Below are 13952 nucleotides of genomic sequence, written 5' to 3'. Positions count from 1 at the left end.
ATTTAATTAATATTTAAAGAAAACAGTGCCATCTTGAATTATACTGTAGTATAAGTAGGTAATATTATACTCAAGTTTTTCAAAAAATTAACGAGTAATAAAAAAATATTTTTGCACATTCAAAACAACTATAAAAAGGGATTTTCGTTATTAATACAACAAACATATTCAATAACCATTTTAATTATATAACTTACCGAATGAAACAAAATTAAGTTGAAATTACTTTATTTTAATATAAAAAAATTATACCATCTTTTACTCAATTGCAAAATGAAGATTTTTCTTTAGACTTAAATACTAATTGTTACTTACTTTTCGATTCTCAACCTTATTCATTTTCAATAAAGACTATTTAAAGACATCAATGAGTTTTGATAGTATCATTTAACCTTTGTTATTTAACAGTTGGTTTCGAGGTCTGTTAACACATAATAAATTTTAGTAAACCAGCTTATATAAGTGCATATTGCGATCCCTTATACATTATATAGGAACTGAGCATTGACTGTTAGAAATTAAAATTAAATTAAATTTAAATTTTTAATTTTGTAACAGTTAAAAAAAGCATATAAAATATTATACATTTGCAATTTAGTAATTAAGATTAAGGATTTAGAGTTAAAAACTATTATGCAATATTTTTTAAAACAAAAATTGAAGTTCCATTTGCAATTTAATAATTAATTTTTAAAGTTTGTAACCGTAACAGTCTGATAAAAAAATTTACCCATTAACATAAGATCAACCATACAATATTCATAAATAATAAATGTATTTAATGAAAACAAAGAGAATAAGAATTAAATATTAATTAATGATGTGTGTGGGAAAGCATCATTAACACACAATGACTAATAAATAAAATTAATAGATGTAAAATAATGGAACAAAAACTGTTCACAATAATTGTCACTTAAAGTTTTAATATCATTAAACAAAAAAACTAAAATTTAGTTATACCTTATATCAGTTTCATACCAAAAAGTAATTATTATCCTTTTTCACAAAAATTAATTAAATTTTGTGTTCATTTTAATTCTGATTTCTTAATTAAAATTTTCCATAAATTTTTATTCTAGATAAGCTCTATAATGCAAAGACTACTAAAGTCACTAATGGACTAATAATAAGTTATAAATGCTAATAAATAAATCAATTTAGTATAAGCTTGTTATTATCAATATTATCAATATTTTCCACTGATAAACATAATTATGACTGTATTTTAATTATTGCTAAAAACAGATTATACTTATTTACACTGGAATTATATTGCCTACTTTAGAAACAAACGACCATGTGTAAATGTTAAGGATATTTATTTATGAATTATTTCAAAATCTGTCAGGAAATTTATCATCATATATAGAACTAGTTGTTATGACAACTTGACCAATACATCACAAATTATGTACAACCTTTTTCTTTGTTATGTCTAACAAACACCTTGAGAAAAATATTTTTAAATTATTAATTATTTAAGTAGCTTCCTCAACCTTGTTCGTCTTATTAAGAAATGAAATATCAAGTTAATTACTTTCAAATGACCTTTAAATATTTGGGTTAAAGTATTGAGTAATAGGTCATCCTTTGACAAATTAAATATGAAAGATATAGAGAACATTAACATTTACTTTTTTTTACTTGAAGCACACTCTACTTAAGTAAATTATAATATTTTTTAAGTATTCATATACTTACAAAAATATATTCATTGTAGATAATAACAAAATTGCAACAGAGTAATTCTAAGATATTTTCGATTTCAATAATGTAATGTAAATTTTTATTAATCTATTTTTGTTTGTATAAGTAGACTTATAGTAAAATATTAAAGTGAAATACTATAATTTGTAAACTTAGCTCTGTCTTATTGTTTATTCCATTTTCTTGTAATAAGAAATGATTATCTAAAACTATTTATATTAAAAAATGATCCAAAACTAGGATGTTTACAAGCACAGTGGAATATATTTAGCCCGCAACGCTTCAGCCTAAAATATCCCATTGCTGGGCATAAGCCTCTTTTCCCATGTAGGAAAAGGATCAGAGCTTAATCCACCACGCTGGTCTAATGTATATTGGCGGATATATTAGCCCAATCATTATTAATATCAAATAACTTTAAAATCATAGGATAATTACAAAAACAGTCTTGATTTAGTAACATAAACAATCTTAATATTTAATTACCATTAAAGTAAAATAAAGTCAAATTGAATAACAATTGAACTTCCCCGTTAATAGCATGTATGAAACTAATTGCTTATAAAGAAATAATTTCTCATTATTGTTTTCTAAGGAACAATGACTGATTTTTACTATGTGACAATGAATAAAAGAAACCTCATATTTAATGAAAGGCATCTCATTGTTTTAGAATATTTATACATTTATACAATAAAAATATATATATATATTAAAGTGGAACAAAAAAGTTTACAATTAAGAACGAGAACTAGTTTAAGATGTACACAAAAAGTTAAATTATTTTGCTTTATTATAACTTTAAAAATAATTACTTACAAAGTTTTAAAATAGTTATGAGTTATTATTGCTACTTTTTAAAGTTTTAATAAAAACATATATGGTTTTTTTTTTTTTCATTTATGATGTTAAAGAAGAAAGTATGATGTTTTAGATATATTCACTAATAGTAGCCATACTTATAACAGACAGATTATTACAAATAAAATAAAAGCCATAAACTACATCGGTTCCTACATGAAAAAATATCACTAAATATACAAGCATGGATACACAAGTAAGAATTAATTTACTCTAATATGTATTTGTAATCATTATAATATAATAACATAGTTATATACATAATGGGTAGACCAATAAAGACTTCAAGCTTATAAAATTAAATATAAAAAAAAGTTAATTGCAACTCACGTTCACAGGTAATTTTAAGGCCTAATGTTATGTAATGTATGTATTATTATGTGGCCTAATAACTAGAATTATACTATCTAGGCGTCATGTTAATGTTTATTCTGAATTTTTATGTAGTATAGAGAATATATAAATGTAACAGTATGTAACAATATTTGGCACATGAAAGTCCGTTGATATTGTTAGATACATAGGTCAGTTCCATTCTATATTTAGAATAATTATTGCAGGGCTCACTGATTACAATGTCAGCCTTATTATGTGTGTTGTAGAGGTCATTATTAACTATAGCTCAACCAAGCAATGGCAATGACCTATTTGATTGGAGACCTCATATTGTTTCAATGTCTTCCAATTGATTGTGATCATAAAAATTTAACAAAAGTAAATTTTGTTTTGCTCTTTTTTTCTTTTAGTCTTGTTACAAAACAGTCATAGTTGCGAATCATACTCAAGTTCTAGTCCAAACAAAGTATAAAATTGTTTAAATATTGACTGTTTCCATATTTATGGTATATTAGCCTAAAAATAATAATATCAGAGTTCTGTTTTCATGTATGTATGTTTCACAAGTATACAAACCACATTGCAAAACAAAGTAAAGCAAGTAAGTTTCTAAGCATGATGCATCAATGGGTATTCAAGGAAAGACTGCTTTCTTATTGTTTATTTGACATACCTGAATGGGCCAGCCTCCTTCCAACTAAAGGGCTGTCTAAAAGCAATCGCCGTAGGGACCAGCGGCCGAGGACCCCACCGCCCCAGCCGCAGCCACCGCGCCTCATCCCTTCGCGTTCCACCATCACAACACTCTAGACATAACACTGCACGAATATCCTTAAACCGATCTTCACACGCCTGACGTCAATTACAAACTAAAGTTATATATCATAAGAAATAAATAGTAGACCTCTTTACACAACCGAGTGTTGAGTAACAGTTTACAGTTCACTCGCAGCGCATCGAGAGAAAGTTCCGGTGATTGGACGTATCGTGCACGTCCACGATTTAAGATGTAGTTTTAGACAGGAAGATTGCAGACTCCCATTACAAAATATAGCGTATTTATTTCGTCGTAACAAAGAAATGGCTTCAAGTATTTTAAATGAGAAAAAGAATAAAATAAGGAATAAAGTCATGAAAATATAAGGTATATTAGTATAAAAAAGATAAAATACTACAATCAAAACTTCAAAAGAACAGTCCGACTACCAACGATCACCACTTGTAGGTAGCAAGCAGGTATCGTCGCTCCTACGTACTTTCGCACCTATACGGCTATACGGCTGTACCACAGTACCACTACAAAAATCTACTTTTTCGTTCAAATGTCATCTAGAACACTTGAAGTTCACTCTGAACTTGTTCGGATACTGTGTACTGCACAATATACTAATATTATAAAACTATTAAAATTAAAAATTAAGGCTGTTTTCCGATGTGCACTACAACCAGTTTACAATTTACAGTGTGACTGTGACGTCAATTTAGTATACTGTAAAGGCGTTCTGTGTAGTCAGTTATACTAGTTACTATTTAAAACGGAACACAATCTGTATACTGTAAGCCACATTTTTTAACGCAGCATTCAAATTTCAAATGAGTGTATTAAACATTTTAATAGTTCATTAAAGAAACTGTTGTTGGAATACTATCAAATATAAAATATTTTAATTAATAGTAATTGTAAATTTAATTTATAATATAATAATCATTATTATATTAATTTATAATATAATAAAATAAGTAGTTTTTCATTAAAAAGAATATTGTTCATTGCTCAACTTATATTAACTTTGTGTACAACTTACAGGATGGATTAGGAGGATCCGTACAGGGAATGTAGGGTAAAATTTAGGAATTTTTTAAAATTAATATATACAATGGCTAATTTCCGTGTTTTTTTTGCACGATCAAAAATCTTCTGCGTAACTTTCGTACTGCGACAGTATTACAGTCCATAACGGAACGATTTTTTCTACAGTGATAGCACATTGGATTAATATCTCTTTACATAAAATACCACTAATATTGAAAATTGTTTTATATATCCAACAAACGACTGCCCAGATATTGCCTGGAAATTGACAAATATGATTCATGGTAGACAGAAGAAAATAGTAGATACTTGGTATACCAAGTTTTATGTATAATCATTTGACTTTATCGGTTTTTATTCACTGTAAGTCGATTTCCATAAATAGTCCAAATGAATTTTCACTCAAACAAATAAGTTGTGATTTGAGTTGCTGGACTAGAATGGCCTAAAATACTAGTACAAACGATCATTTTAGCACAGGACTCTGCAGTGTCACTTGGAATACCTGAATTATCTGAAATCCGTAATAAAACAGTTTTTAAAACTTTGACCTAACACCAGACATACCAAGATCATTTGGTTTTCTCTTCATAGACATGCTAGCCACTGGATCACATCTAGCATCTGTCGCTTATGTCTTGGCCATGTGTGTACAACTGTTCACCTGGCTAAAACCAGAGTTCGTGATCAATCATTGTTTGAATGTCGTCTTGGCAAAGGGACAGTTTGCCACATCTTCTTTTCCTATCCCAAATTCCTCCATTCTATATATGACATCCTCCCCTGTGATATTCCCTGTCCTATAAATGGTCAATGTTTGTTATTGTTGGTATTTAGTACTTACTGCATATTTTTGTGAAAATATTTTGAAATCAATAAAATTAAGTTGTAAATAAATGATATGTCGGCACTAGTGTAATTAGTTTGTAATAGTTGAGTTAATAGCTGTTGTTTTAGTTTAACATTAAATGTTTGTGTATGTGTTATTTTAGGTTTAGGTATAAGTGTAAGACTATGTGTAACAATTGTATAAGCTTCTTGGTAACAATGAAAGTCAAATTTCGTGTTTTCAAAATTAAATTGAGGATGTTATCTCAACCGCACCGATCAATATCCTTCGTGCATTCTCCACCCTACGTGACATTAGCGGAATCAAGTAATCAATCAAAGTAATCAATTGGCAATTGATTGGCAATCAACATCTTTATTGTTTCTTGTATGTCGTATGACCATTTAATTATATGAGTTTACCTTAACAAAGAAGAAGATTTTCTTGAAACTTTAAATTTATACGTAAACATGAAACAACACGCGTGTATAAGTTTTGTGATACTTACATTACTTTTTACTTGTGCATTGAGTGAAAATAAATACAGTCGTTCGGCTAATGAAAAAAATACAAGTGGTGTTAATTTTAGAACATTGGAAAAACCATTTCGAATGAATAAATTGAATTTAGTTTGGATAAAAGCTCAACAGGTAATATTTATGTATAGTTATTTATTTACCGGTAAGATAATTGTCAAAGAAAATGACACGCATCTTTTATTCATCTATAAATGTGTATTTATATTAAAATTATATGTGTCTCTTTTAGTTTTTGTAAATATCTCTGATATCTCTAAATGAGAGGTATTTAGAAAAAATAAAGGGAGCATATAAGAAAATTAAAGGGGGGAGAAAAGTGCAATAGAAGTCAAAACAGTTAGGTATTTTTAGGTTTATTTGTTTGTATGTATGTACATATACTCTCGTGTTACAGAATTGCAGCTTATAATCGGATATTATCCTTAAAATCTAATTTAAATTATAGTATAGGTTTTATCTTTATATACAATTTCTATTTCAATTTCTAAGAATACATAATTGAAATTAAAAACTAGTTATTTGTAAAGATAAGATTTGTTTTTTTATATTATATATTATGTGTTTACATATTGCAGCGTTTGACAGAACCTAAACTGAAATCGTTATACAGTGATTTGTCAATTCAAGACAAAGAAGAGATTACTTTAAAAAGAGTAAGAGGAGAAGGAGGAGATAAAGATGGTTTGAAAGAAGCAGAGCTGCGTCGTAAGTTGGCTGCTATAATGGATAATTATGGTCTCCGAGAACATTTTGAAGATGTATCCAAACGGCAAAAAGAAAATCCTGTAAGTTATATTAATAATACATAATTATAATGATTATTTAACTTGTAAAATAACGCTTCAGCCTCTAATATCCCACTACTGGGCATAGGCCTCTTTCCCCATGTAGGAGAAGGATCAGAGCTTAATCCACCACGCTACTCCAATGCGGGTTGGCAGATATATTCCCTACTATGAGTAACGAACGCTATCAGGTACCTTGTAAAATAGTTGAAATAATTTATTTTCATTCTTTATTGATTATGTTATCAATATTTTTTCTATTGATAGGGGTTGACTGTAAGAGATCACTTTTAGTGATAAGACCACCTTTGCACTTTTTTAAGGTAGATTATTATTATTTTCTTTAATGTTATTCTATTGTGCAAAAAAGCATTAAATAAATAAATAAATAAGTTAATATTATAAACGTGTTAACCATTGAAGTTTAGTGTTGATGAAAGTTGACCTTAAATTATATATATATATATATATATATATATATATATATATATATATATATATATATATATATATATATATATTATAAAATTATCTGCGAGTCTAGGGTAATGCAATTGGACATCAATAAGCTTTCTTCTTTGAATGTTTTCCTTGTCTTTTTGTCATGGTACATTAAGCTCCGACCCTTCTCATACATGGAGAAAGAGGCCAGCGGTAGGATGTCACAGGCTTAATCTATTAAAAAAATTAATGTTTGATGTCAATACAGCAATTTTAACTACAACAGTCTCATTCAGTTTTTTTTTTTTATTACCGTATATATAGCAGTAAAAGCTATAAGATTATTTATAATCAAATATATCTTTGCTTGGAGGAATTTGAATTACTTGAACGTAAATAAATAAAATATTTGAATTCATTAATAGATACACCTATCTAAAACTGTTTTAAGATTGCTTCTAAAATAATTGTTATAAAATATGGTATTATATTTTATGAGATATCAAATTTATAAAAGTACTTAATTATGATTAATGCAACAGATGAACTTTGTAATGACTCCAGTGTCATTGACATCTGTTTATTTGAGATGATAACATCTTAAAAAAGTCTTACTTAAATTAAGTTACATTATAACTCGTCTACCATTATTGAATATTTTATAAAAAGAAAATAGCGTTTTTTGAATTTCTTGCACATTTCTTTTAATCAATACCTCTAAATTCTATACAACTTTTTTTTATTTTAATTTTATATTATTGCATTATTTTTATTACAATTAATAAGTTACATTTCCTAGGTATATATTACTGTAATATTAAAATTATATTATTTGTTTGACCATATATAAGCCCATTATACTATCAATCTAAACCTATCTTAAGTTTTTTAATAATGTATTTGTAGTGTACTAAAGTATAAATAAAAAATTAAGTATATAATAAAATTATAAAATCAATGGGAGTGATTTAAACTTTCTACTGACTCTAAATGTCTGGCTGAATACATTTACCATTGGCTGAAAAGTGAACTCATTACCACTGCTTCAATTGTTACTTATAATTTGTTTTTGTTTTATAAACACCAGAAGCAGCTAACTTTATAATTAATGTTGAATGTTTATATATTTTTAAATTTGAATGTTTGCAGTTTTCTTTAAATGTCATTTTTTTTCATTATTTGTTATTCTAGTCGTACAATTCTGCAATGGATGGATACATAAATAAAAGTCTTTTTAAAGATAAGAAACTAAATATGCTATGGGCTAAAGCCGAGGCATCTGGGTTTACAAGTGAAGAGTTATCAGCATTAAGAGAAGAATTCATGCATCATCAGGAGAAAATAGACCAGTACCACGATTTACTAGTAAATATGGATACAGTTGATAAGTCAGACGTACATAAAAGTAAGTTGTAACAACACACATTAACATTTTTTTTTTAATTTTCTGTTATACGAACCTTGTTTGTAAAATAAAAACATATTTATTTAATTTGGTGCAGTCATTTGGAAGTTATGCGCGTACATGCATTTCGGCAATTCAGTTTTATATTGATATAGTTTATACCTATTCATGTATCTATGTTTGTGCTTTTGCACTCTACAATTTATTTACAGAGATAATATGTATTTCTGTTGCCAGTAGTTTTTTGCTTAAGCTAAACAGCAGTTAATTGTTATTACACTGTGCAATTGTTTGATTCATTGAACTAGCTGTTTTGGGTTCTGTCTTGAAACATTTTATTGGCCAATTAAATAATTTTATTGATATACTATCTGACCCCGCAAACTTTGTTTTGCCATATATTTTATTAAGTTTCTCAACCCCCCCCCCCCCCCTTATAACTTAGAGGAATGAACAATGTCCAACCCTCTTAACCCCCCCCCCCCTTATAACTTAAGGGTATGAAAAATAGATGTTGTTTGATTCCCAGACTTACCCAATATGCACACAAAATTTCATGAGAATCGGTCTAGCCATTTTGGAGGAGTTTAACTACAAACACCGCGACACGAGAATTTTATATATTAGAAGTACCTATTGCATCACTTAATATCATCGATTAAGGCATAAACACTCACAAAAATTTATTTGTAGATGCTCTTGATGATGAAGACATTGAGAAATTTAATGAAATCAATTATGAAAAGGACAATGGAGAAAATCTTAGCAAAGATTTTGTCGATAAAACTAATTTGGTCAGAGAAAAACACAGGAGTTTGAGAGATGGTTACGACAGGTTACAGAGGATTGCTGCTAGAGGTAATGAAATTTATTATTTTTTGGATATTGATATAATTTTAGGGGTTGGTGGTAGAAGGGTGAAAATTTAGGGTTATATGTATTTTTTAACACCAAATCACAAAAATAAAAACTTTATCTAAAAATTAAAAAAAAAAATAGGGGTGGACTACCCTTAACATTTAGGAGGATGAAAAATAGGTGTTGTTTGATTCTCAGACCTACCCAATATGCACACAAAATTTCATGAGAATCGGTCAAGCCGTTTCGGAGGAGTTTAACTACAAACACCGCGACACGAGATTTTTATATATTAGATTATTTAATAAAGTATATCAATATATTACTTGTTGAAGGTGAAAAAAATACGGGTTCATTCAGTTAATGCGGGATAGCGTGAGTAATAATGGTGATTTAATTTAGTATCAATTTAAAAGAAAGTAGTGATTCCATACCTTTGTTGGCCGTTTTTTTTTTTTTTTTTTTGTAATTAGGGTAATCTAAATAATTAATTAGAGTCAATTCGACTTATGTTTATCGTAGGGTAGCCTTACATACTCATTGATACATATCAGTTAATGTTACATATATTGTAGTAACTAAAATAATTATAATATGTATAATTATAGTGTACTAAGTAAATAAATAAATAAAAAGAAACAATATCTGGTAATTATTATTTACCTTTTTTTAGGCAAACCATATAATATATATATATATATATTACTTTATTTTTCACATAAGTAAAAATTCAATTTTTTATTTACTATAGGACCGACAAATAGAGAATTTATTGAGCCGAAAGTGCAAGGTCTATGGCGTGTAGCGGCAGCGGGTAATTTTACCGTCGAGGAACTTGCCTCGTTGAAGGTAAATTATTTACAAATGCTTATAATATCAATGGGCATTTATTTAATTTTTTTATATTTTTTATAATAGCCTATAGACACCTGCGATATCAGAAGCATCGCACCACAGGAACACAACAGTACTTGAGAGCAGTATAATTTAGCTGTGATCTTCTGTAAGGTCGAGCCCCAGTCGGGCTGCCATTTGTTAGAGACAATCTTGTAATCTACTACAAATTTAACCGAATATTGTATTGAAAACGCGTTGGCGCGAGCCACAGTGTTGCACTAGCGGTCGAGGATTTGATACCCGCTTATTATTTATTATTAACATTTGTGTAGGCCAAATAATGTTTGCCGTGGTCTCGGCTTATGTGCTGTTTCCAGCCCCGCGACACAGGAGTACAATCTTCTGGGGGTCGTTGAATGTGAGACATTTATAACTAAATATTTTTCATTTTTACGCAGGTTGAATTGCAGCATTACGAAGCTCGTCTGCTAAAACTGCGCACTTTACACGCTGATCAAGTAAGCAACTATGAAAAACATCGTAGTAAGGTTGTTTATTTATTTTATTTTGTTATTTTATAAGATAATCCATAATATTTTATGCTTATGACTGCTAATCCTTTTTTAAGATAGAAAATTACTATATTTTTTGCTTTTACTCTTAAATTTTCTTTTATTTAAAAATTAACTGTGCTTGTTTCCTTAACTATAATAGTTATAAGTAATGTCTACGAATAGGATTTTGGTTATGATATCCCAATTTTTTGCCCATTTATCTGCAATTAGAGGACTATAACTTGACTTGTACGTGCATTAAGTGGTTTTTGAAGAGATTTCCAGTACTAGCATTCTTCTGTCTCCAGTTTTTTGTGATTTAACTTTGTTTCACTTACTTTTGATTGATAATTTTGTCGAGAAAACTTGTTAAGATTAATTTTTGGATATATATAAAATAACGTTTTTATCGCAGATTGCAGCCGCCGGTGACAAAATGGACCACTTCGCTGACCAGCAACAGATGATAAAGAAACATACTCGCAAAGTTGAAAAGATGCACGCAGACCTCGAGAGTAGGATCATGGCTCGCCACACTGAGCTATAATGCTGTAAACCCTATCTGTATATTTTTTATGTAAAAAGATACGTTTTGAATAGACTTCAGAAATGTAAAAATTATTCTTGTTAGGTGAATCTGAGATTTTTATAGCAATGTATTTAAAATATTAATAGGTTATTTTTACAATATTGTTTTATTATTCTATCGATTCCACAATAGAATTAAGAATCTCTTGTGATTATTGTTATATTTTTAATAAATCTTTTCATTTCTATTGCATTATTTCATTTCATTACAGCCTATACAGTCCACTGCTGGACATAGGCCTCCACAAGTTTACGCCAAAAATAACGTGAACTCATGTGTTTTGCCCATAGTCACCACGCTGGGCAGGCGAGTTGGTGACTGCAGGGCTGGCTTTGTCTCATCGAAGACGCTGCTGCCCGTCTTCGGCCTTTGTATCTCAAAATTCTTTCATTTAATTGCAATTAACTACAACAATAAATTCTTGATTATCGTCACAGTGATTTACTAAGTTCCATAGAGTAGTGTAGTAAAAAATGTCTTTTTTTTTTATCGTGAACTAACGATTGTGCTATAGTTTATTAACACGTTGAACGCCATGGGGGACACCAATTGGGCCTCACTTATTTAATTTATGGAGCCAGTTTAAAAGTCCTTATTAACAAATATTTTATGACAAGTTTTATTGCATTACCCATACCCATTCTTAAAGATGTTACTTATTTTTCCTTGCACTATATGACATATTTCTCTGTCTGGCTCGCGTTCATGTGGTGTCCCCCGCGGCACCAACGAAAACATTGTGTATCGACTTACATGGTGTCCCCAATGGCCCAAATAGAAAAACTAAAAAATCAAGCCGGCGTTTAACCTGTTATCTAGTCAACTAAAACTATTTATTTTTTACTTGCAACATACAGAGGCTATTTTATACAGTTAGTAGTAAATGAATTTTCTAAATCAGTTCAGTAATTCGAGACAATAACACCTACAAATAAATTAACATTTACATCTTTACAATAGTACACAAAAAGTTATTCGTTAGTAATACAAAAGTTTTTCATATTATTTTAGCTGGCTTTTTTAGATGGATAGGGATATAAGTTAAAAAAGAGTTATGGTATTAGCTTTAAATGTATCTTTGATTTTTGTAAATATCAAAGCCTTCTAAAAAGCTCGACTTGTTGTTAAGGTACAGTATATTTTATCAAAATACGTGTTTCTTGTTTTGGGAACATAGACAGTGATAAGTCAGTGTTAGGACCTATTCAAGAACACACTCATAATGTTTTAATAACGGTTTATTTGCCTAGAACTTACCGCTTATCTTGCTTTAATCATATTCGAGACATAGTAAGTTCTCGGTAATAATTTACTTATAATATAATACAAATTACCCAAATAAACCTAATAAAAAAAGAATCATTGAAAAAACAGGTGGTATTATTAAAAACACCAGTGGTTACAGTGCATCAATATATGATATTTAATTTTCATGTACAAGCAAATTTATTATTACACGTTAATAATCCGTCACGGTTTGCGAGCGTACCATTTAACGAAACGAATATCGTATGCCATAATATAGTGTAAAATATTGGAGGCGCAACAGAGGCTCAGTCTACAAAAACATTAATATGGATCTAACATGACCCAATCACGCGAATCTCTAATATCTCGAAAACGCACAAGGTTCATTTTATTAAATACATTAGTTCGAGATGGCAATCTAAGCACACGCTGTTGGTCTTCCAAGATATTGGCGCAGACGTGTGATCAGTAGACTCGTGTCAATATTGACGTTTCCGCACACGGCCGGTGCCTCCGTACACGTAGCGGAATTACATTCCAAGCGGCCTACAGCGCTCTACTGCCGGCGGCGAGCAACAAATAAAACTACATCCGGCTCCCTCACGTGTCTCATCATGTATCGTTTAATGCTCACTTCAGTCGATCGTACAGTATAAGTTCTCTTCTCGATAGGACATTTTCTCTATTATGTATATAGATAATCTGTATAATATAATTCTTTCTCACTAATATCTACACCGTTTCCAAGGGTTACAATTATATATAATCCTCGTGGGATAGGTCCGCAGGCGGCTCTGGCACTCTAGTGGCTCCACTTGCTCCAGGCCTGCTGTGGAAACGAATTATATATTAACATCTGGCTGCTATTTAATATGAGTTCGATTTGTGTAGAGAAGCACTGCACTATCAATTGAGTCAAGATTACAAAAATATGATTTTATAGTAGTGTGGATCCAAACATTTACTTCTATCTAGCACTATTACAATACTCATACTAATGTAATTTTACTATATGAATACGGCATGTTTGAAAAAATCATTTGGACACAAATAGAGAACATATGTATGATGTAAATCATTATCTTATACATTACCATAATTATAAAACTATATTCTAATTCATTATTGCAATATTAACGTAATTATT

At 29.5% G+C, this 13952-nt stretch overlaps 2 protein-coding genes across 3 annotated transcripts in view; one reads left to right on the top strand and one right to left on the bottom strand.

Annotated features, from left to right (window-relative positions):
* Nucleotides 1-5853: 5853 nt before the first annotated feature.
* On the top strand, nucleotides 5854-11744 carry LOC123657772 (alpha-2-macroglobulin receptor-associated protein). 2 transcript variants are annotated; one of them, XM_045593286.1, is made up of 7 exons: nucleotides 5854-6199; nucleotides 6664-6873; nucleotides 8506-8719; nucleotides 9413-9577; nucleotides 10329-10426; nucleotides 10873-10932; nucleotides 11384-11744. In XM_045593286.1, exons 1-7 carry the CDS (start codon nucleotides 6020-6022, stop codon nucleotides 11513-11515), a joined length of 1059 nt encoding a protein of 352 aa, XP_045449242.1. In that variant the 5' UTR covers nucleotides 5854-6019; the 3' UTR covers nucleotides 11516-11744. The 2 variants fall into 2 exon arrangements, with proteins under 2 accessions (XP_045449242.1, XP_045449241.1); XM_045593285.1 differs by having other exon boundaries at nucleotides 10873-10962.
* Nucleotides 11745-12779: 1035 nt separating this feature from the next.
* Nucleotides 12780-13952, bottom strand: part of LOC123657636 (ankyrin repeat domain-containing protein 17) — a 52417-nt gene continuing 51244 nt past the window's right edge. Inside the window, exon 48 of the mRNA XM_045593158.1 lies at nucleotides 12780-13634. Coding sequence (XP_045449114.1) covers nucleotides 13608-13634 — 27 coding nt within the window. The 3' untranslated portion in view covers nucleotides 12780-13607. The remainder of the gene's footprint in view (nucleotides 13635-13952) is intronic.

The sequence above is a fragment of the Melitaea cinxia genome, chromosome 11 (genome assembly GCF_905220565.1).
Source record: "Melitaea cinxia chromosome 11, ilMelCinx1.1, whole genome shotgun sequence".
Classification (NCBI taxonomy): Eukaryota; Metazoa; Arthropoda; class Insecta; order Lepidoptera; family Nymphalidae; genus Melitaea; species Melitaea cinxia.
Note: the sequence above shows the minus strand (reverse complement) of the source record. Positions and strands in the feature narration are given on the sequence as shown.

Coding starts and splice junctions, on each gene's coding strand:
- LOC123657772 (XM_045593285.1), top strand. CDS start 6,020: ATGAAACAACACGCGTGTATAAGTTTTGTGATACTTACATTACTTTTT. Junction 8,720..9,412: donor TAAGTCAGACGTACATAAAA/GTAAGTTGTAAC, acceptor ATTTATTTGTAG/ATGCTCTTGATGATGAAGAC. Junction 10,963..11,383: donor ATGAAAAACATCGTAGTAAG/GTTGTTTATTTA, acceptor TTTTTATCGCAG/ATTGCAGCCGCCGGTGACAA.